The 24,001-nt window shown below is 41.7% G+C and overlaps 3 protein-coding genes across 3 annotated transcripts in view; 1 reads left to right on the plus strand and 2 right to left on the minus strand.

Moving 5' to 3' along the window:
• The window catches only part of LOC308090421 (mothers against decapentaplegic homolog 4-like), a 124,073-nt gene that overhangs the window by 37,143 nt on the left and 62,929 nt on the right, over positions 1–24,001 (plus strand). The window lies entirely within an intron of this gene.
• Positions 1,765–24,001, minus strand: part of LOC308090373 (uncharacterized protein) — a 25,449-nt gene continuing 3,212 nt past the window's right edge. The window contains exons 2-3 of the mRNA XM_080435517.1: positions 8,560–8,751; positions 1,765–3,540 (exon numbers count right to left, since the gene is read on the minus strand). Of these exons, the coding sequence (XP_080291643.1) occupies positions 2,261–3,540; positions 8,560–8,751 (1,472 nt within the window). The 3' untranslated portion in view covers positions 1,765–2,260. The remainder of the gene's footprint in view (positions 3,541–8,559; positions 8,752–24,001) is intronic.
• On the minus strand, positions 19,375–22,091 carry LOC308090026 (uncharacterized protein; the record flags this gene model as incomplete). The annotated part of the gene is made up of 2 exons (XM_080435052.1): positions 21,921–22,091; positions 19,375–19,818 (listed from the first exon to the last, which is right to left on the minus strand). Exons 1-2 carry the CDS (start codon positions 22,083–22,085, stop codon positions 19,375–19,377), a joined length of 609 nt encoding a protein of 202 aa, XP_080291178.1. The 5' UTR covers positions 22,086–22,091.

Below are 24,001 nucleotides of genomic sequence, written 5' to 3' on the forward strand. Positions count from 1 at the left end.
TCAAAACGAGGTTTTTTTAAATCTATATTATTGGATGTTTGTAAGTGATCATTCAACACATGTTTTATTTTGAAATTGTACTACTGGAAATAGAAGTAGCCAGGTAGCCTAGTTGAAACTTCAACTGCTACGGAACGGGCACTGAAACGTTGACTTTTAGGGGGGCAGCCCAAGGGGCTCCACGCAATTGCATGGGCTGCGTAGTGCATTGAACCACCACCCTTGGTGACAGGTGCTGACCCAGCCGGTACAGGGGGAATTAGGCCATAAGACATAAGGGGCACCCTGGGCAGTCTCCTGACATTCAACAATTCAAGCGCACGTTGAATTCTTCCCAATAAAGTAGTTTCACCGTGGCTTTCCAATAGGTCAATTTCAAAATAAAACATGTTGATCAATCATTACATTTCCAATAGTGTAAATAAAATACTCTTATTTTGAAAAATGCACATCGTTTTTTTGAGGACATTTTATTTCTATTGAGGCCATATATAATATTGATACGGCTCCATTGCACGATGTAACGTGGTCTTATCAGTACTGAAATGCTTTCAAATGTAGGCTGTATTTTGTCATAAAGAAGACAAAAATGTAATGCTGAGCTTGTATTTTGGGGGAAATCGCAGATCGCTGAGTCTGTAACAGCATTGAGAGTTCATATGGCCGTGTATGGAATACACGAAATATCCTGATGTATTGTAATCACTATAAAACCGATCTGCTCTTTGGCGTTATGATTAGGCTATTATTATTCCAGTTTAATGAACATCTCGTTTCACGTTTATAACTATTTAAAATGTTTATAAATATTCAGACAACCGGCAGGGGCGGGCAGTGACACGCATGTATCTGAATAAAGCAACTTTTTTCGGCATGGCCCTTTCAAAAGTCCCCTTGTCCCGTTTGCTCTGGTGGTGGTGTAACGATTGGCTGAAGGGGAACGAACTGCTGATTGGCTGAAGGGGTTGTCAGTCAACGGTATTACTCCCGCCCAGCTCAAGCCCACAGGAAAAAAGACAAACAGGCCTGCATGCCAGAATACTTCTTGAAATCAAATGGAAATGAGATTTCTGGAAGGGGTATGGTTTACTAGGTGACTCATAACCCACTTTTACCCCGAAAGGCCTCTAACCTCCTTATAGAAGGCCTTTTTTCTGAAATCCCACTGACTTTGTTGATAGTAATTACTACCTACACATTCAGTGTTAAGCACTGTCTTTAGAAGTCAGTAAGAATGAAATAGAACTGTCCTTCCAAATTGTTTTAGATTAGATATCCTTTATTATCCACAAGGGGAAATTGTTTTGCTCGGGTCAATACATACATTCAAGACAATACATAAATAGACACCACAATTAAAACACCCAGCAACCGACAATAAGTACTTCAATTCTATAAAAGGTATGCCTATTACCCAATTCTAAATTCTACATTTAAAAGGGTCTGCAAAAGAAAGAAATGTCCTCTCCACTGTCGTGTGTCTTGTATGATTTCGGCGTGTATAAATCTGTATGTTCTTCTCTGTTCTCCACCCTCTCATCACTGCACACAGACTGCTACAGCACCTAAAACCATACATAAACTATTGAGATCATTTATATTAGTTACAGCTCATGGCTTCACTAGAGGTATGACAAATTATGAGAAACAGATGAATGTTGATTGTATTTAGTCATTTGGAAATGATCACATTATGTGCCTTAACTCATTGAGTGCCATTAACGTGTTTCACATGTTTTTACCGCTATGGCGCTGGGTGCCAATGACGTGTTTGACGTGTTTTTTGAAAAAATAGTAAAAAAAAAAAAAAACATGTTCAGAACCCAAGATATCATCTGAAGATTTGCAGCTCCATCCACTCCTTGTTTAACATATAACTGAAAAAGGCTGTATCTCGCTTCCTAAGCACTTTTTTTTACTTTGAAAAAAACTCTGGCACTGGGACAACATATTTATATATAATTCTGGCAATTCTGGCACTCAATGAGTTAATTTGGGTAATATAAAATACCATTATGTGTGATACCATCTGTCAGCAAAGGTGTCCTCTTAAAATATGCTGTTCCTGATCAATTAACAGCTTTCTGTTAGTTGATCTGTCACACTTCCTAAACTTTATTTTTTATTGAAGGATTTGCTACAAACTGTATAAGATGTTTGTCTTGTTTGCCTCTTGTTAATAGGAATGAATTTGACCCACTAGTTTACAGGAATTCATTTTCCCAGATTATTCATTTGACCCTTTGCCAGTCTGCACAACTTAAGGGTTTTCCCTTGTATGATGAGTCTTCACGTGCCTTTTCAGGTTACCCATTTGAATAAAACATTTGCCACAAAATGTGCAACTATGGGGCTTTTCCCCGGTATGAATCATCATGTGTTGCTTTAGTCCACTATTATCACTAAAGCCTTTGCTACAGACTGTACAAATATGGGGCTTTTCCCCTTTATGAACCACCAAAATGTGTGTCTCAAGCTGTGGATTAAGATTAAAGCCTTTGCCACAAACTTTGCAACTAAAGGGCTTCTCCTCTGTGTGTATGATCATGTGTTGTTTCAAATTTCCATTGAGGGTAAAGCCTTTTCCACAAACTGTGCAATTATAAGGCTTTTCCCCTGTATGAATCAGGCTGTGTTTCTTCAGATCATTCATTTGTACAAAGCCTTTACCGCAAATAGTGCAACTATAGGGTTTTTCCCCTGTATGAATCATTATGTGCCTCTTCAGATTCTTATTAGAATTAAAGTCTTTTCCACAAAATGGGCAATTAAAGCTCTTTTCCCCTGTATGCATGACCAGCTGTTTCTCCTCTGTGTGAATAATCATGTGTTGCTTCAAATTTCCATTAAGGTTAAAGCCTTTGCCACAAACTGTGCAAATATAGGGCTTTTCCCCTGTATGAATCAGACTGTGTTTCTTCAGATCATTCATTTGAACAAAGCCTTTACCGCAAACTGTGCAACAATGTTTTTTTCCCCCTGTATGAATCATCATGTGTCTCTTCAAATTTCTATTAGTAATAAAACCTTTTCCACAAACTGTGCAATCAAAGCTCTTTTCAGCCTTGCCACTGTGAATCCTTGTGCATGTTGTTTGCTTTGATAATGTATTTGACAGCTTGTGGCTCAAAGTGAACGTGTCTCCTTCCACATGTGTTTTGTGCGATTTCAGTGTGTTTAAATCGGACTGGTCTTCCCATTTCTCCTCCCATTCATCACTGTCTTCAGTGTCAGATTCATAACAGTGTGAAGAGAGATCTCTGGTAGATTGTGATGCGCCACAGTCCTCTACATCAGCTCGTGTTTTTATGTGTTCAGTTGAGGTAGTGGCTACAGGCTCTGTCTCTCCGCTTTCATCATCATCTTCACTTTTCACTGATACTAATGTCAATGTTGACTGATCAGCCACCTCTGGTCTTTGAAGTAGCTCATCATGTTCCTCCTTAATGTGTGGAAGCTCTGGTTCCTCCTGAACCAGACTGGGACCAGTCTCTTGTTGTGCAGGGGAAACCTCTTTATACACAGGGAGGTGCAGGAAGCCTAGGGAAAAGATCAGATGAGAGAAAACTATTATATGTTTGAAAAGGTTTTCATGTGGCGTTTCCTCGGTTTAATAGCTTTGGCGGAATAGTTGGAGGAACTTCAGTTTTAAATCAATTATCCATTTCCAAACCATAAGTCTATCCTCATTATCAAAGACATTTCTCCAGGGCTTGACATTAACTTTTTAATATTCTTGTCTTTGGCCAATCATATTTTAAATTCACTTGTCTAGGCACAAACTCACTCGTCCTGGTTTACATTTATTTACTTTTCTTGCATTTAGCATTTTAATTCATAATTTAGTTCTTAACTCATTCAGTGCCCGGCTTATTTATGGCAGTTTGGCTCAGCCAAAATTCATTGTAAAAAAAAAGTGCTTAGGAGCCGAGATACAGCCTTTTTCAGTAAGAAGTTAAACAAAGAGTGAATGGAGCAGAATATTTTCAAATCATGATATCTTGGGTTCTGAACATTCTTTTTTTTCATTGGACGTCTTAGACGTCCAGTGGCACTCAGGGCTTATATTAGCGGACGTCTTAGACGTCCAGTGGCACTGAATGAGTTAATTGATGAATATTAATATTTCTCAGCAGACAAAAACAACGTAAATAAAGACAAGCATTCACACTTTGATAAAACTCATACAGTAGCACATGTGCAGTTTTATCGCGGCCTTCAAATCCAGCCCTATGTTGCGCTGATCAAAGCAATGGATTCCATTGCTCTGATCAGCGCAACATAGGGCTGGATTTGAAGGCCGCGATAAAACTGCAGCACAATATAGGGCTGGATTTGAACTCGTGACCAGAGTTGTGACCATTTCAAGAGTGAAACACTGCTGTAGTGCCCCATATGTGTGCAATTTAGTTTTTTGGGTGAGGCTCTTTTCATGGCAGACCCCTGCACAGCGTTTGTGCCAAATTTGGTGCGGATGGGAGCAATGGTGCACCTGTGGTCCCCAGTGGCCCCTGGTGGCCACATGTGGCCCCTGATATGGCTATTGTGATGGCAGACCCATGGCCAAGATTGGTGCGGATCGGAGCAACGGTGTGCCTCGCAGGTCTGCATGTTTCGTTTGTGACATTCGTCCACCCAACCACCCACCCACCGTCGGTTGACCCTCTAGGAAATTTTCGAGTTTTGTGTAGCTACGAGCAATCGAGTAGGGATGTGCACGGATATTCGACTATTCGATTAAACGGGATGGACCCTACTAACCGTTTTGTAAATAAAATCCGGTTATTCTAAAAAAAAAAAAAAATATATTATTAAGTTTTATTTTACACATTTCATTTTTGTAACCAAATTACTGTCATGTCTTAATAAAAGTTTGCATTTAAGAAAGCTAAAATACGTGTCAATTAAGTATTAACATGGATCATTTGCGTGCATGTCACTCATTTCTGCAGCGCTGGTCAGGACTCACTGCAGCTTGGCATTGTGGGTTGACACATTCCTTCCCCGTGCATTGATTGAGCGTAAACAAACACACGTGTGCGTCTGTGCAACGATGTCGGTAAAAAAGAAGAGCAAAGCTTGGGAATATTTTGACTTGTCAGAAGATGGCACACAAGCGGCGTGTAGGCTGTGTCCAGTTAAGCTTGCTTATAAGAATTCGACTGGGTCGCTGAGAAATCACGTAAAAAAAAACACCTCGACGTAAACCTTGACACTGGAGCTAGCCAGAGCCAAACACAGGCCCGCATTACATCGTTCACCAGTTCTACTACTAGCCACCGCCGCTGTGACCCTGGTCGGTCTGAAAAAATAAATCAGCTCATCACGCAGATGACCGCAACAGACATGCTGCCCCTCAGCTTTGTTGAAGGCAATGGCTTCAACAAACTGATTAACTTTTTAGAGCCGGAGTACACAGTGCCAGGGAGGAAAATGATAACGTCGAGGTTGGAGCTGGAACATGACAAAATGAATGCAGCCATAAAAGGGAATATGGAGAGGGCGGAATATGTTGCAATCACAAGTGATGGCTGGACATCCACAACCACCGAGTCATGACAATTACGTGTCATTTTATTGTTGAAGGGAAACTGGTCAGTCGAGTGCTCCAGACATGCGCGCTCGAGGAGCGACACACAGCAGCTAACCTGGCTGAGCATCTGAAAACATCTACCAATAAATGGGGCCTGGAAGGAAAAGTCACCGCCTGCGTTCATGATAATGCAGCCAACATGGTGTCAGCAAACCTAACTCTGCTGGAGTGGGAGTCAGTGCCATGTTTTGCCCACACGCTGCAGTTGGCCATTAATGATGGTCTAAAAGCTAACGCCATGGCCCGACTGATAGGTGCGGGTTCAAGACTCGTTGGCCATTTCCATCACAGTACTGTCGCCACCAATGCACTTAAGGCGAAGCAAAAACAGCAGGAGATGAAGGGCGACCACAAACTCATACAGTCGTGCCAGACCCGCTGGAACTCTGTTTGTGACATGCTCACTCGTCTCCACGAACAAAGATGGCCCATCACGGCCGTCCTCTCGGACAGAACCGTCACCAAACTTTCCGAGGCGAGGACCTTGGAGTTGACAGATGACCATTGGCAGACATTAGAGGCCCGTTCTCCAGGCTCTCAAAACTGCCACTACGGCTCTTTGCAGCGAGGACTATGTGTCGTTGTCAGTGGTCTTCCCAATCCCAACGCATTTGTTGAACAGGTAAATAAAATATAGCGTAGCATAGCCTGTAAATTCATTTATTAATAATTTAATATATTACATTATAAATATATAGTAGGCTAGTAAGCGTAAGCCCAAGTATACTAATATTTAGCTATTATTAACATTATTAATTGATTAATGTGATCATCTGCATGTGCACCGATGATCAGCACTTTTTGTATTTAATTACTTTCCCATTGTCTCTCAGACATCTACTCCGCTCTGAAGAGGATCCCAAAGTAGTGGCCGAGTTTAAGGGGACAGTAGCGAAATCACTGCAGAAACGAATGGAACCCGCAGATACAAAGAAAGCTGGGAGAGCTGCTTTGCTCGCCTCAGCTCTAGATCCCCGCCATAAACACCTGCGCTTGCTCCCGTTGGATGTGCAAGTTAAGGTCCGAGAACAACTCGCTGTGCAGTATAACAGCCTACCAGAACCAGTGGCAGTGCGTCATGAGTCTGACGAAGACAACAATCCCGACCACAACGCTGCAGGGCATGAACCGGGGCCCTCGCAGCCAAAAGGGAGCCAAGTCCAGATGATGAGCTGGAGCGATACTGGGCTGAACCACCTATCCCACTTAGCGAAGACCCACTTCTGTGGTGGGGCGGCAAAGAGCGAAGTTTCCCCAAACTTTACCGACTTGCAATGCATTATCTCTGTATACCTGCATCATCTGTGTCATCTGAGCGAGTCTTTTCAGCTGCGGGCCTTATTGTCTCTCGCCTCCGATCCCGTCTTTCACCCAAGCATGTTGATATGTTGATTTCGCTCAACAAAAACGTATGGTCTGAGTGAGTAAAAAAAGAACAAATCTTCCACTGACTGTTTGATCACTGTTTTATTTTATTGTGGAGCTTACTGACTGAGTCGCGTATGTTGTTTGTTTGTTGTTCATTAAGCCATATTGGTCCCGACTCCCGGCTTTCATAAGGCCAAGTTAATAGGGCTGCTTGTTTAGACAGGCTTGTTTGTTTCTTCATTTTATTTCATAGTTTGTTTGTTTTTAAAGCCACACATGCTGTGTGACTGTGTGTGGCTGTGTGCACTGTGCTTCAAGCATTCAACAAATGTATAAAGAAAAGAAAAAGTCTTGGAAAAACTTGAACAAGTAAAAGGTGTTGTCTAAAACCTTTGGAAAATAAACGTTGCTTAACGTGATGTTGTCTGACTCTGAACTAAGTTAATTAATGTGATAGCTAATGAACATATAGACTATAATAATAAATGGAATGCTGTAATTTGCGCTATGTTGCGGAGGCCTAATGCACGGCTTGCACGCAGTGGCGGACAATTGGTTTGACCTACTTTCCCTCTCAACGTGTATTTTAATATTTATTTATAAGCATTTTAATTGGCTTTCATATACTCTTAATATTTTTTTCAAGTGATAATTAACCTTATACTGTAGATCGAAATGTGCTCAGTTTGGGCCATTTTCTGGGTGTTAATTGTAATAATTTAATTCTGTGGAATCCACGGAGGTATAGTTTAATGCGCTTTCGGCTCTCACTTTAACTGTCGGGGGACAACGTTGTTCCCCCATATATTTCACTGCAGTAATCTGATCCCTGGTCAGTCAGTCTATCATAGCAGCACTTGATTCTTCTTTCACACCTACAGCCAGCATACAAAGAACAACGAGGTGTCTGACACCTAGTTGGTCGAGTTGAGAGAGCAACTGCATGTATCCAGTAACAGTATCAGTGAATCTGCGCAAACACACTGCACACATTTTGCACACACTAGACAACGGTGCCCGTTGGGTACAGTCCTACTCGGGAACGATGCAAACAGGGAATGCATGCCCCACCCTGTTCTGCAATACCCGTTGTAACCGTCCGTCTGTCTGTCTGTCTGTGTCCTTTTGGTGCCCATATGGAAAAGCCATTGTGCAGTGGTAAAGATCTGTGACTGCATATGAAAAGTGGACTGGCTGACTAATCAACAGCTCTACATTCTAAACTGCTAATGATAAAAGTGGTAACTTGGAAAAGCCTTCAGCGAATAAGCACAATGGCACTTAAAATGATTCAATGCAAGCATGTTGACTTTGTATTTTTCTTTGTTTTCATCTTGTTAAAATGCTACTGATAAACGCAATAACTTGTATGAATATTCAGAGCATAAGCACAATGACACTTCATAATAATGTGTTAACTTCAAGTGCTTTTGTTTGTTTAGTATGAACACATCAATGTCCTGATTGAAAATCGGTCACACACCTTCATTTGTTTGTGTTGGACATGTATGATGTTCTTCTTTCTTAAAAGCAAGAAAGCTATGGCCTGTTTGACTGTGGGAAACACTGTATGCTAATAAAGTGATATTTTGTTTTACCCGATAAAGTGTTGCACCTCATCTTCCTTGTCGATGTTGACACATCAGCCTCCTCTTCCTGTTCCTCTTTAAGCTGTGGAGGTTGTGGTTCCTCCTGGACCGGACTGGGGCTCTTCTCCTCCTGTTGTGGAGGTTGTGGTTCCTCCTGGACCAGACTGGGGCTCCTCTTCTCGTCATGTCCAGATGAAACCTCTTTACACACAGAGAGAAGGGGGAAAAAAGAGGCATCATCAATCTAGTGTTTTTTTTAGTATTTGTTTTAGTTTTTTATATTAAAGTATAAGTGAGCTTTTACTTGTACTATGTAACTGAAATGACCTACAGATAATCAATAATATAAGGATAATAATCCTAATTCGCTTTCGGCCGAAAGAGCCGGAAACACCGGGAAAATGTTTTACCGAAACAGCGTATCAACATTTCAGAGAAAGACACGACACAAATTGCTGTGCAGGCTACAGGAATATAGCCTACCACTAAAGCCACCAAATAAGCATGCCTTTATTTTAGCCAGTCCCAAAGGAAAGTAACCCCCCCCCCCCCATTTGGAACATTTGGAATATTTTTTTAACATTTCAACAATACAAATCATGTATGGGGGTCCCTGGCAGCTGGCACACAATATTTGTACATGGGGGTCTGCAGCCAATTACATTATCTATTTGAGGTGGGTGGGGGGAATAGACCCACAATTTGAGACCCACTGTTCTAGTAGAATGAAGCTACCCACATAATACTGGTAAATGTAGTTCAGCTAGCTGCTAATCAGTGTAGCAACTTGTAGCCATGTTTGCTTACTATAAGCGACTTTGGGCTTGTTTTTCTGTCAAGTCGCTTGTAAATATTGGTAGTTACGGGTTGCGTTTTTTTTTTACTTCTTTCTTAAGTGTAGTCGCTAATTTGGGCTTGCTTCAATTGTTCTTTCATTGTTGTTTTGTCTGTTTAAACCAGTGGTTCTCAAACATTTTCATGTCAAGGACCCCCCAAATTAATAGGTGTTTGTCCGTGGGCCCCCATCTGGAAATATTTTGTGCAAGGGATGCCCATACAAGATTTATGTATTTAAAATTTCTAAAAACATTCAACAAATGTTCCACTCCCCCCCCCCCCCCCCAACATTATTTTGAAAATAGCAGATCTCTATCAACGCGACACGTTGTGAGCTTGTAGATCGGCTATTTTTCAAATATTCAGGTTTTAAAGTGCTCTTTTTTGTTAAAAAGGTTAAAGTACTATATTCTGATAGTAATCATTGCTACAGAGCGTTTGTTTGGTCACAGGGGTCTCTCCAGCTCTTTAATAAACAGAATATAGTACATTTTCATGTAGGTGACAACCAGGGGTGCAATGCTCACTGGACGGCCTTGCACGGCGTGCAAGTACCTATTTGACCAGGAGCACGCGCAGGCACACGCAGAGATTTAAAACTACTTTAAATTCACACTTCAACAAAGTTTACAAAGTCTCCCGACTCACGCCAGGTACATTAACATAGGAATTAGCCTACATGCATATCAATTGTCCATTGTGTGACCTATAGTGTAGGTGTTAAGCGACGTGTGCGTCACATCATTAAAATACAGTGCAAGCACATCCCAAATGAGCATAGCAACACTGGTGACAACATTTAAACCAATCAGGAAAGAGCACTAAAAATGCATTCTCTGTATAATAAAGAGCTGGAGAGACATGGGAGACTCCTTTTACCGAACAAACACTCTATAGCAATGAGTACTATCAGAATATAGATCTATTTAACACTTATTTTAACACAAGTAAATCACTTACCCTACCCTTAACTCATTCACTGCCACTGACGTAAAAAACGTAATTTGTCCCGTTTACCAATCCTGCCACTTTGTTAACTTAAAACTTAAAAATTCTGTATCTCGGCTCCTGAGTACTTTTTTTTTTCAATGAAAAATCTCTGGCAGTGGGCAAACGCGGCCAGCAATTATTGTGGCAGTGAATGGGGACCGTACCTATGTTCCCCAGGTTCTATGTTCCCCGCAAAAAAGGTTCTATGTTCCCCACTTACCAAAAAAGGTTCTATGTTCCCTGGGTTCTATGTTCCCCTTTTACCTAAGAAAAGGTTCTATGTTCCCCGTTTACCCCAAAAAAAGGTTCTATGTTCCCCATTAGCAAAAAAAATGTTCTATGTTCCCCGCTCACCCAAAAATGCAGGAAAAATACATTTTTAATTTCCAATTATTAATAACATCTCTGAACACACACAACTGAACATAATGGGGAGAAATTACTATCAGAAACTTGCCCGCCCCTTTCCCCTGGCGGCCATCTTGGACAAAAATTTTACCATATGATAATAAACATTGGTGAGGACCAAATATATGAAGATATGTTGAAAATGGGTGAAAATGGGTTGTCCTTTAAGCTTGCATAATTGTCTCCACCAGGCCGAAAGGCATGGCCAGAGAGTATGTTTTACCCCCTGTCCGTCCGTCCGTGTGTGTGTCCTGTCCGTGTGTTACCAGCTAATCTCCGGCACCATTGGCCCGCTCGCTGCGAAACTGTGCTCCCTCGATACCAATTCAGAACCTCTGCCCCAAATTTTTTCACATGGTTCTGTTATAGCGCCACCAGGAGGCCGATTTGTGCAAAACCCTTTTTTTTTTACATTACTCCTACAGATTTCATCCAAACGCCATGCAAATCGTTACACAGTATCTCTATAGTCATGTGATCAACCCGGATCTGTCCGATTTCCCATATTCCATCCTGATTGGCTAAGGTTGGCTTCCAAAGTTTGCAGGATTGGTCCGTTTTGAACAAAATGCCTCGAATCATGAACGCAGCTTGCAATTTCCGTGAAATTTCACACGCACATTCCCACTAGGCCGAGGAAGAAATGCCACCTATTTCATATTGGCCTGTTATAGCGCCACCAGCAGGTCTAATTTAGCAAAACACATTTTTGGAACAAAATGCCACAAATCATAAATGCAGTGTCCGATTGCCGTGAAAGGCCTAGGAAGAAATGGCACCCTTTTCACATTGGCCTATTATACCGCCACCTGGAGGCCACAATAACGTACCTGACCTGGCATAGACCTGTGCTCCGAGGAGCACTTTTTCTAGTTACGGGGCCAGAGCTCAGCTCTGGACCTGTTTTAATATTGCCTGTATTCTTCTGTTTCCGCCACTTTTCGCAGTTCTGGGTGAACCGTGCTGTCGCTTTTTACGAAACTCGGCCATATGGTAGATGGTCATGAAAAACTATCAAGAAATAAATCTCACAATCTTTCGTCAAAAGGTGGCGCTATAGCACTCAATTGAAAATGCCAACTTTGAACAGGTACAACTCATGCCCTGTTTGACCTACAGCCATAAAACTTCAATACACACATGCGTCTACTCATGATGAACAACTTTAACCCTCTGACTTTTGACCTCTGACCTTTAGATCTCCCACCATTTTGAATTATATGAAAAGCAGCTAAAATCTCCTCCTGGGATTTTTGAGCAATCTGCACGAAACGTTTTACACATGAACTTTGGACCTATGCCGACAAACCTGTGCAAAAGATTTTCCATAAGTGAAAAAATTAAGCTTTAATGAGCCAATGAATATTGCAGTTTTATGACAATTATTCATCTGCCCCTAACACATACATGCAGACTCACATTTCTTTGAAACTTTGCGTTAATGTTGAGGGTCATTCCAAATATTACTGAAACCAATCTTACTCCAATTGGTCAAAGGGGGGCGCTATAGCGATTTTTTGAAAGTGCAAACTTTAAACAGGCAAAAGTCATGCCTCGTTTGGCCGACAGCCATTAAACCTGCTTACACATGTGCCTTGACTCATGAGGAACACATGTATCACGTTGACCAGTAAGCTCCGCCCTTAGATTGTCCGCAATTTTGAGCAGTTTGAAAAACACTTAAACCCAGGATTTTTCAGTTATTTGCGTGAAACTGTGGCCGTTTCTCAATACCCGAACTTGTCTGTACTCCCGTCCTCACGAACTCGTGATACGTCATCAGTCGCTGCCCAAGTACTGTTCCAATTCTAAGTTCGCATTTGCCCAAGTACAGACCAAATACCCGGATGTGAACTTGATCCGCCCGGATCCGCCCCCTTTACCGAGCATGCTTCAGACTAGACTCGCTGAGGACTTTTCACAGCAGATTGCCCAGAATGCAACACCGCACCGGACCACCAGCGCTTGAAAAACAGGACCATTATGGCGGACAAGGACCGCGGTAAGAAATGTCCGAATTCTTTTTTTGTTTTGCCACAGAATGTAATTTTAAGATTTATTTTAGGCTTGAATGTTGTTAATTAACTTCAAATCTGTGGCTGATTTGTGCACCGAACTTTCGGACGTTTGTGTAGCCGGCTAGCCGCTGTTAACCCGGCCGCAGATGACCGGCCCGTCAGACCACTGTACCCCGCCTAAGAAGCCTTATTTGCGGCCAGTACTTTTGAAAGTGTCCGCTGGTTCAGCTGGGTCTTCTTTGTAGTGGTTCAAATGAGATCTAATTAGTTGTGGATATATTTATTGGACTTCTATAGTCTCAGCCAATTTTGGGGAGATAGAACTGCCTCTGACTAATGTTTGATATGTGTTTATGCGAGTAGTATTAACGTTATTTTACTTCAATTGAAGGTATGCGTCCAGGGAGTTCATTCTGCACTGAGCTGTCAACGAGACTTTTCACCAAGCAAGAGGACTTCATCCAGAGAAATATGCATTTGTTTATCAGTTGTGGAAAAAGTACTCACATTTTTTACTTGAGTAAAAGTAACAATACTGCAATGTAGAAATACTCTGTTACAAGCAAAAGTCCGGAATTAAAAAATTACTTGAGTAAAAGTACAAAAGTATTGGTATAAAAATGTACTTAAATACCAAAAGTTGAAAGTAATCCTTATGCAGAATGTCCCATTTCACAAGTTTTCTAATGTATAAAATGTCTAGAAATCTTTTGAAAATAGCAGACCCTACAAGTCCTATAAGTGAGCTTGTAGATCGGCTATTTTCTAATGGGCGAAATGTAGATATGGCTCAAGTGGTTAATGTATGTTTTGTAATAATAATCTAAATCTACAAAGTAACTAGTAACTGAAGTTTTCTAATAATTGTAATGGAGTAGATTTGGAGTAGAAGTAGTGGAGTAAAAGTATTGGAAATTGGAAATACTCAAGTAAAGTATAAATACCTAAAGATTGCACGGTACAGTACTTGAGTAAATGTACTTTGTTGCTTTGACCACTGGTCTTTTGTCTCAGTTGGGCAAATTGGTTTGACTGAGTGCAAAGTTAGGATTCATAACTTTATAGTTCAACTTTATTAGTAAATTAGTCCATTTAACCTATTAGTATCCAACTTTAAAGTGGTACTTAACTGCCTCTTTTGTGTTCTTTTGATCAAATTTGCATGTAATTATTATTGAACAATTGCTACCAATGTGCATTTAAACTAACATACAGCATTACAATATTATTCAAGGGACAGATGTGGAAACCCAGGCCCTCATTACCTGGCGGGGGACCAATGACCGGTACTTCACTGGGAAGAAAAACACGTTTAAATCTGGATGGGAGTGAGTATTGAGTGCTTCTAGCATTTCCTATATATCTGGGCAGTGGTTGGTGTCAGATTTGGGCAGTGTCCATCTTTAATGATTTCTTATTATTGTAGTGGAAGTGAGTCAGTATTGTTGTTTTCTCAGGGAATTTGTTAAGACTTCAGGCCTGTCCATGACAGGCAAACAGGCAGGCAAGAAGTGGAATAATCTCAAAGATCGCTACAAGGTAATCTGAACATCTGCAAAGACGCAGCATTCCTTGAGTGAAAGTGTTACTTGGGAATGTGAATAGTCAGTTTCACAGTGTAGTAATTAGAACCCTATTTCCAGGAGCATAAAGATCCACCATCTGGGAAAGGGGTAGAGCCCGGTGATGCCACAGCTGCCACCTGGAAGTGGTACAGTCAGATGGATGCTGCTCTCGGGGGGCAGCACTCAATTAATGCCCCCCTGGTGGTTGCATCCAATATCACTGCCACTTCAGGTGGCGTGGTCCGCTTAGCGACCTCTAGCCTATCAGAAACAGAGGAAGCCAGGGAGAGCCAGCCAGAAAAAAATGAAGATTTGCTGGATTTCTTGCGAGAGCAGTCCGAGAGAGAAGAGGAGAAGCACAGGGAGGACTTGAGAAGAGAAGAGGAGAGGGAAAGGGCAGCCACACAGCGCTCAGAGAGATATCTGGCTCTGTTTGAGAAACTGGTGGACAAAATGTAGTGAAATAATCATATTTGAACTGCCCCCCACCCCCCCCACCATGACAAGCACTTGGAATTGTACGAGTTCAGGCATTACATTTAGTTGGACTTGGTTCCACAGATAAATATTGTGAAAATAGCCGAACTACGCTCACAGCGCGTCGTATTGCGAGGCGTTGTGAGCTTGTAGATCAGCTATTTTCACAATATTTGCCTCTTTCGTAGGTCAATATTTGGCCAATGTTGGACCATTTCTTATAGTTCAGTTTGATTCATATTCATTTGCATCAGTCTTTTTACCACTTAAACCATATTTGATACTTTGGCTATTCACAAATGGCAGATGTTCAAGCTCACAGCGTGTCACTTTTTGCCGCACTTTGAGCTTGTAGATCTGCTATTTTTGAAAGAATTTTGAAAATGTATGCAAATATTTGAACACATATACATTTTTAACTAAAATCTTTGCTTCTCGGGGTCCCTGGAACAAAAAAGTTGGAACGAAGTTTGAGCACCACTGATATAGCAACATAAGTTTTTCAGAAAAGCCTCAGGTCTTAATGGATTAAGCTGTTCATCTGGGGACCCCCCCCCCCAAAAAAAAAACTACCCCCCTGGGTAGTGTACCGTTAATATGTAATATATGTTGTCTATTTTGTTCACTTCCCAGGGATTTGTTTCATTTGTCAATTGTTGTACAAGTAATTACATTTTAACACATTCTTGAAAGTAAATTATATTATTTAATTTGATTTACAACAAAACAGAAAAGACACCATTGCATGAAATTAATATAATACAACATATATATAAATATATATATATATATATATATATATATATATATATATACACAACTATTTACAATCTAATTATATGAAATGAAATGATGCAACTTGTACTATGAATGCTTAGTCAACTTGACCGTTGGCCTCTGTACTTAGTCTGCTCTTTTTCCCTCTACAGCAATTCTTCGCGGTGTTGTGAGCTTATAGATCTGCTATTTTCGGCTATTGTTCGGAACAATAGCAGATCTATAAGCTTGTTCCCCATCAAACAAAGAGTTGGCGGACCCTCTTTAGTAACTCTAAGAACCCCCTAGAGGTTCCGGACCCCCTGTTGAACACCCCTGCTGTACACAAACCTTCCTCTGTCTGTAGATCAGGGGTCTTCAATGTTTTTCAGGCCAAGGACCCCTATAGCTGAGAGAGAGATGAAGCAGGGACCCCCTACTACATATGTTGCAGATTAAACCTTTTCATAGATTTCATAGATAGATCCATGGACTTGTTTGACAGCACTATCATTGTGTAGTGTTGTGCTAGATTCATGTTAATGTGTATTTTCATATATTTAACCACTTGAACCATCAATACTTAGTAAACTTGACCTTGCGCTCTGTACTTGGTCTGCTCCCCCCTACACCAAACCTCTCTGCTGAAAATAGCAGATCTGCTATTTCCGGCTAATGTTCCTCTCAGAATAGGGATGCTAGGGTTCAAGTGGATAATGTAAAAAAAAAGTTCCTATCACACAAAGATTTGGTGGACCCCCCTGTAGTAACTCTGAGGACCCCCTAGGGGTCCTGGACCACCGTTGAAGACCTCTGCTCTACATGTAATCATGGTCTCCCAGCCATGCATCCAGTTCATCAGGAGCACTGATTTCATCAGCAAGCCTCTCTCGGAGACCGTTCCCAGACAGTTCCCTCTCAGCGCCGTCTGCGCCATCCTCCTCAACTGGGCCCGGGCCATCCTCCTGCTCCTCCTCCTCGTCCAGGATATCCCCTGCTGCCTTGCAAATGTTGTGGAGTATGCAGCATGCGGCGATCACCTTTGGGGCAAAGATGGGCCTGATCTCCAGGGCCCGAAGGAAGATCGAGCGCCACCGTGCCTTCAGCATCCCAAAGGTACGCTCTACGATGTTGCGTCCTTTGGTGTGGTGCCGGTTGTACCGTGCTTGAACTTGGCCTGTGAATTCAAAATATATTCAAATACTTTGTAAATCTATTGTGTATTTCAAAGTCACCAAAGTACTCTCTGTGTGTGTGTGTGTGTGTGTGTGTGTGTGTGTGTGTGTGTGTGTGTGTGTGTCTGTGTGTGTGTGTGTGTGTGTGTGTGTGTGTGTGTGTGTGTTTTCTTATGACACAGGAAGAGCGTTCTTACCTGCCAAAGGCTTGCGGTATGGAGTCATAAGAGCCACAGGGTGCTGCAAGCACGGATAGCCTCCATCACCCAACAGGAAGAACCTTGCTGGTGGATACAGGGCCTGCTTGTAGAAGCGTGATCGCCGCATGACAAGGGCATCATGTACAGTACCTGGTTGGCCAATGTATGTTGAATGTTAATGTTTTGAATAGCCAAATAAATCTTAAGATGACAGTCTTAATCTGAATGTTTTAGAAAATGTTTGGATACAATTTGCATTGGCTATTGATTTCATGTTTTGTCCCAAAACATGCCTAGCATTACTTGAAATACGTGCAGCCTAATGTACAGGGTCCCCACAGTCATGAAATTCCCTGAAATATTTCATAATTAGAAAAAACCTTTTCCAGTCCTGGAAAAGGTTTTGAATTTATCAAGGGTCGTGGAAAAATATTTGGCTATGCATTGTTTTTGGCTATTGATTTTGTTGATAAAAAACATTTTCCAAAACATGTACATTACACAAAACATGTAACATAAGTTAGTTTTTCGCCAAACAGGCTGTGTGATTGCAGCCTAAATGTATATCGGACGTGACAAAAAGAACAGATTAAGAGAAGACTGCACAAGCCATTATCCCCAATGCAATCTTGCGCTCTCTCCCTCTCTAACCATGGAAGAGAGACGTTGCCTTGGAATAAAATTATATTTGATACACATATTTGAACACAAGCAGATTGCTTTAAATTATCGTATATTTTTTCTTGTCAGGAATCCAGTGGAGAGCCGCCCCACCCCGGCCGGGAGGAAGCTGATGACCTGGAAAAGACCGGGGAAGCTTCCTCCCGCCCCCACCCTCCTGGCCGCGAGGAAGCTGAGGACCTGGAACAGACCGGCGAGGCTTCCTCCCGAAACAAATCCAGCATATCTTCATTTTTTTTTCTTAGGTCGTGGCTGGCTTTCCCTGGCTTCCTCTGCTTTCGAAGAAGGGCTAGAGGTCGCTAAGCGCACCACGCCACCTGCAGCTGTGGCACCACCGGGCTCTATCCCTTTGCCTGTTGGTGGGTCTTTATGCTCCTGAAAATAGGGTTCTAATTACTGCACCCCGGCCGGGAGGAAGCTGATGACCTGGAAAAGACCGGGGAAGCTTCCTCCCGGCCCCCCCCCCCTGCCCGCAATGAAGCTGAGGACCTGGAGAAGACCGGCGAGGCTTCGGCCAGGTAAAAGTGACCAAAATGAAAATGCACTGTGATATGTTAGCTTGTAGATCTGTTCTTTTTGTCAGGTGACACCTTTACTGTAGTCTATCTAGGCAGAGGCATTGATAGCACACATGTTTAAAGGTCAATACCACTTTGGTAGAGGCTAGGGTTGTGTAGTTAACGTGCCATGATGTAACTCCAAAGGTGGACAAGAAATCAAAAATAATCGCTCCAACACAGATACCCTGCAGCACCAGTGAGGGCAAAAGCTTTCTGTTGATGTAGGGGGGGACCATTCGGACGTGGCACCCGTCTATGGCACCGGCAGCATGGCGCAATACCGTTCCCAGACAAGTCCCTCTCAGTGCCATCCCCCACCCCCCTGGCCGCGAGGAAGCTGAGGACCTGGAACAGAGCGGCGAGGCTTCCTCCCGGCTCCACCCCCTGCCCACAAGGAAGCTCAGGACGTGGAGTAGACCGGCGAGGCTTCGGTGAGGTAAAAGTGACCAAAATTAAAATGCACCGTGATATGTTGTTAGCTTGTAGATCTGTTCTTTTTGTCACGTGACACCTTTACTGGAGTCTATTTAACGTGCCATGGTGGACAAGATTAAGAAATCACAAATAATCGCTCCATTGATTAGAAATTTATCATTCTAAATATGCTCCTCATTGACTTACATTGTACATAAACATTGACATTATTATTAGCACATAAACGAATGTAAACAACGCTGATTCAGACGATATAGAACATCACCAAACCCAGTACTGTTTTGTTTATTCTAATAAAAATGTTAACTTCCTGTTGGTTTTACTAGTTGAAGACTGCGGATTGCCGTCTTGTTGAGATGCCATGTTGGCCTGCCTCTCTAGTGTTGTAAGTTTATCTAACTAGGCAATTTTTGTATTGGATAATGCTTTGTGTTAGTAATTAGCCTAGACTTGACAGTTTTGTTCTTATTAAAAATAGTAAAATCAACAGGAAGTTTCGATTTGCACTAAAAATACAAACAGTACTGGCTTTGGTGATGTTCTATATTGTATGAATCAGCTTTGTTCGTTTATGTGCTAAAAGAGTGATGCGTGACAAGGGCATCATGTACAGTACCTGGTTGGCCAATGTAAACAGGAACCTGCCATTCGCATCACAGATACCCTGCAGGACCAGTGAGGGGAAAAGCTTCCTGTTAATGTAGCACTTTTTTTGTGGCAGTCTAGGGGGGACGATTCGGACGTGGCAACCGTCGATGGCACCGGCAGCATGGCGGAATACCGGATGTCCAGCTAGCCAGCGAAACTCGGCCCCCACCTCCTCCATGTCCTCGGGTCTGGGGAAATGAATCACTCTGTGGAGGAGCTCTGTCATCATTTCCTCCCAAGACCTTGTGGACCGTCCTGCAGATGGTGGAGATTGGCATCCCGAAGGCGTCTCGTGTCATCCTGTAGGACGCCCCACAGGCCAGCCAGTAAAGTGTCACCAGCACCTCAATTTCATGGCTCCATCCGTGGTCCTTCTCCCGGGGCAGCATATGGATGAGCATGGTCACACTCAACCTGGATAGCCGTAGGGCTGGTTTTGTGTCGCCACCGGCGAAGTACAGGGGACTGAGGAAGGGGACATGCTCATTCAATTGCGCATAGCGCACTGTGGGTTGGTCCTGTAAAAAAAAGAACATCATGTCACAAAATGGCAGATATACAAGCTCATAGTGCGGCACTGTGCCACGCTATGAGCTTGTAGATCTGCATTTTTTTTTAAAACTCTGGGACATTTGTGCACATCATTTTTTTTTTTTTTTTTTTTTTAAATCATTGCTTCTGTGGGGGTCCCTGGAATAAAACGTTTTGAGATGGGGGTCCGCGGCCAAATGTTTTCTAAATCCTAACAGTATGTTGTGGTACTCCAACTTTTCCATGTCAAGGGCCCACAAAATGATATGTATTTAGCCGCGAACCCCCATCTCTAAATGTTGTTCCAGGGACCACCCAGAAGCACAGATCGGAGTTTAAAATGTTTGCTTTAAAACATATATATATACAAGTTTTGTTGTGCACAAATCTTCCACGATTTTTCAAAAAAATATCAGATACAGTAGACCAGCTCATAGTGAGCTTGTATGTCTGCTATTTTTGAATAGCCAAAGAAATCTTAAAATGACACACAGATGCTTTCCCGGTCTTAATGGGTTAACTGATTTTTTTTAATGCTTGGATCTAATTTGCATTGTCTATTGTCCCAAAACATGTCTAGCATTACTTGAAATACGTGCCACCTAATGTACACAGGATGTCATGTGACAAAAATAGTAGATCTACAAGCTAACGCGTTGCGTCATACATTGTTGCCTTGTAGATCTGTTCCTTTTGTCACGTGACACCTTTGCTGGAGTCTATCTAGGCAGTGGCATTGATAGCACACATGTTTAAAGGGCAAGACCACTTTGGTAGGGGTTGGGGTTGTGTAGTTACCTTGCCATGATGTAACTCCAAAGGTAGTCAAGAAGAAAAAAAAATTGCTCCCTTGATTAGAAATTGATAATTCAAAATATGCTCCACATTGACTTACATTGTACAGTGAAACAGCTCTCAAAGTCACTCTTTTAGCACATAAAGAAACAAACTGATTCAGACAATGATCCAGATCCAGTCCGGGTTTTCTTCTTAATAAAAATAGTTAATCAACAGGAAGTTGATATTTTTATATAAAAAAAAAACAGTACTGTGTTTGGTGATCTATATTGTCTGAATCAGCCTTGTTAGTGCTAAAAGAGTGACTTTAAGAACTGTTTCACTGTACAGTGTCAATGAGGAGCATATTTTGAATTCTCAATTTCTAATCAATGGAGCAATTATTTTTGATTTCTTGTCCACCTTGGACAGGTAACTACACAACCCAAACCTCTACCAAAGTAGAGGTTGGAACCCACTCCCACCTCACATCAAAGCCGCCCCCACTCTTGCCGTGTTCAAAACCCACCTTTTTAGACTCGCTTTCCCTGCTTAACCCAAACCAAATCTCACTTTCTTCCTCTAAGCCTTAGCCTTTTGTTTTTAGCCTTTTAACATCTTCTTTTTCTCCTAATAAAATTGTTTTTAAACTGTTTTGTAAAGCGACTTTGGGTACTAGAAAAGCGCTATATAAGTCTGATGTATTATTATTATTATTATTATTAAAGTGATCTTGCCCTTTTAAGATTATTGCACCATTGCTATACGCCTGGAATTGGGGCTAAATACTTTGGAAAAGTTTTGAAAATATTGCCTATATTGGCATAACTGATTATTTTACTTTTTTAAAATCTCATAGTGATTTCACCATAACATCAAAATATCAAGGTCCATATCACCCAAACCTACATTACATTATTATGTAATGAAGACCAGAGTTGCAACTGTACTTGGACCTATTTCTGTCTACACCACATCTCTTGAATTGCTGAAATCTTGCAGAATTATCAGACCAGAAAGCCACTGTAGCCTTATATGAAATATAGTGCTTTTCACTAATGACGTGTCCCACAGTTTATATAAAGGTTTATGTTTCACCATACATAAAGCTAGCCTTCATAGACATGACTCATGGGATATTCTGGTTTTGACTAATGATATACAATGTCACACAGATGAGGTACAGTATAGGTACTTTATTCACACTTATTTGTGTTTTATTTATGCTTACCAAGTAAACTGTGAAGTCTAGGCTAACTACTAACACAAAGCATGATCCAATACAAAAAATTGCCTAGTTAGATAAACTTACAACACTAGAGAGGCAGGCCAACATGGCATCTCTCCTCTGCCTCCTCAGCTCCATCCTGGCTCTCCTTGCACGGATTCTCCTCCTCCACTGGGCAGCCTCCTCTTCAGCCTCTAAATGCAGCATGCCTACAGCCACAGCAGCAACTACAAGACGCTTCTGGTCCATTTTTGTCCCGTTCTCACTTTTAAAATGCTTGTCTTTCTTATAATATCAATATAATATCTAATAATAAAATACAGTGATTTTGTTTGAATATGATGGAATATGATTAAGGATTACTGTGATTATGGTAAGCTCACATTTCATATCACACACACACGATACAGTAAGAACTCCTGTAAGTTATTAAAAGTAAAAATAAATAAATAAATAAAACGTTTTTTAAGAAACGTTTATTTTTTATTTGATTTTTTTTATGCATGGGCAGGGACCACCTGCAATACCTTTGCGGACCACCGGTTGAAAACCCCTGGTATAGGCCTTCATATGCATATTTCTATACGCTTTTTAAAAAATATAACAGTAAATGGGATATTAACATGTATTTCTCTTTTAAAAACGAAAAGAGGCAGTGTTGTTTTATTTAAATTTTATTTTTTATAGAATGTTTTCTTGTAAACAGCACATTAAACTTATTTTATACTCCGTTGTACAAAAATAACGAGATGGTGACGTCATCGAGTACGCTGCCGTTCCAACTACCGTACTCCCGTTCTCCCGTCCTCCCGTCCTCGGAAGTACGCTGCCGTTCCAACTACCGTACTCCCGTCCTCCCGTCCTCCCGTCCTCGGAAGTTCCTACTTCCGAGGCGAACTTGCAAGTCTGAACTTCCAAGGACGCAAGTCCATGCTTCCCAAGTTCGGGTATTGAGAAACGGCCTCCATCATCTGTGTGATCTCCTTTTTCACAGGTTCTTGTCTGTTGCTCCAATGGCTTCTCCCTTAAACGTGTGCCTCACGACCGCAAGGTTGCCGGTTCAAGCCTCACTTGATGCAGATTCATTTAAGTTGAATTGCAAAAAACATGACTGTATCAATGAATACATGTGCAAACGGTAAAGATAACATGAAATGCTTATTTGAGAGTATGTTTTTTCAATGTATGACGTACTTCATTGTGAAAATAGCCGATCTACAATCTCAAAACTTTTCAGATAGCAACGTGTTTCTGAGCTTGTAGATCGGCTGCTTTCACTGGTTCACTTTTATCTTCAACAGACAACCTCAGCCTGGACAAAGCTATAGCACTATAGGTAGTGTTGCAGCCTGTCAATCCGAAGGTTGAGGGTTTGATTCCTGTTAATGGCAATAGGTTGAGACGTCCAATCAATCCATTCTGCTTCTATCTCTCTCTCTCTTCAATATATTCCGTTTCCATGTCTCTCACTCCGCCCTTAGATTGTCCGCAATTTTAAGCAGTTTGAAAAACACTTAAACCCAGGATTTTTCAGCTATTTGCGTGAAACTGTATCATCTGGCTGATCTCTTTTTTCACAGATTTTATCTGTTGGTCCAATGGCTTCTCCCTTAAGTGAGTGCCACACGACCGCAAGGTTGCCGGTTCAAGCCTCACTTGATGCAGACTCATTTAAGTTGAATTGCAAAAAACATGACTGTATCAATGAATACATGTGCAAACGGTAAAGATAACATGAAATGCTTATTTGAGAGTATGTTTTTTCAATGTATGACGTACTTCATTGTGAAAATAGCCGATATACAATCTCACAACTTTTCAGATAGCAACGTGTTTCTGAGCTTGTAGATCAGCTACTTTCACCAGTTTCAGCCAGGGGCTTGGTTCATGACAGAAGGCAAAAATGTATGATCTTCAACAGACAACTTCAGCCTGGACGAAGCTGTAGCACTACAGGTCGTGTCTTAGCCTGTGAGTCCGAAGGTCGAGCGTTCGATTCCTGTCAATAGCAATAGGTTGAGGTGTCCATGTGTGAGGTTCTTAACCTGGGATTGCCCCCCTGCGTCCTATGTATGTCCACCTCAGCTGGGTCGAGCTTAAAAGTAATTTCACCTGTTGGAATCATTTGCTTTGTCTCAATTTCAATCTATTCCGTTTCCATGTCT

The sequence above is a fragment of the Gymnoscopelus braueri genome (assembly GCF_963280865.1).
Source record: "Gymnoscopelus braueri genome assembly, chromosome: 8".
NCBI lineage: Eukaryota > Metazoa > Chordata > Actinopteri > Myctophiformes > Myctophidae > Gymnoscopelus > Gymnoscopelus braueri.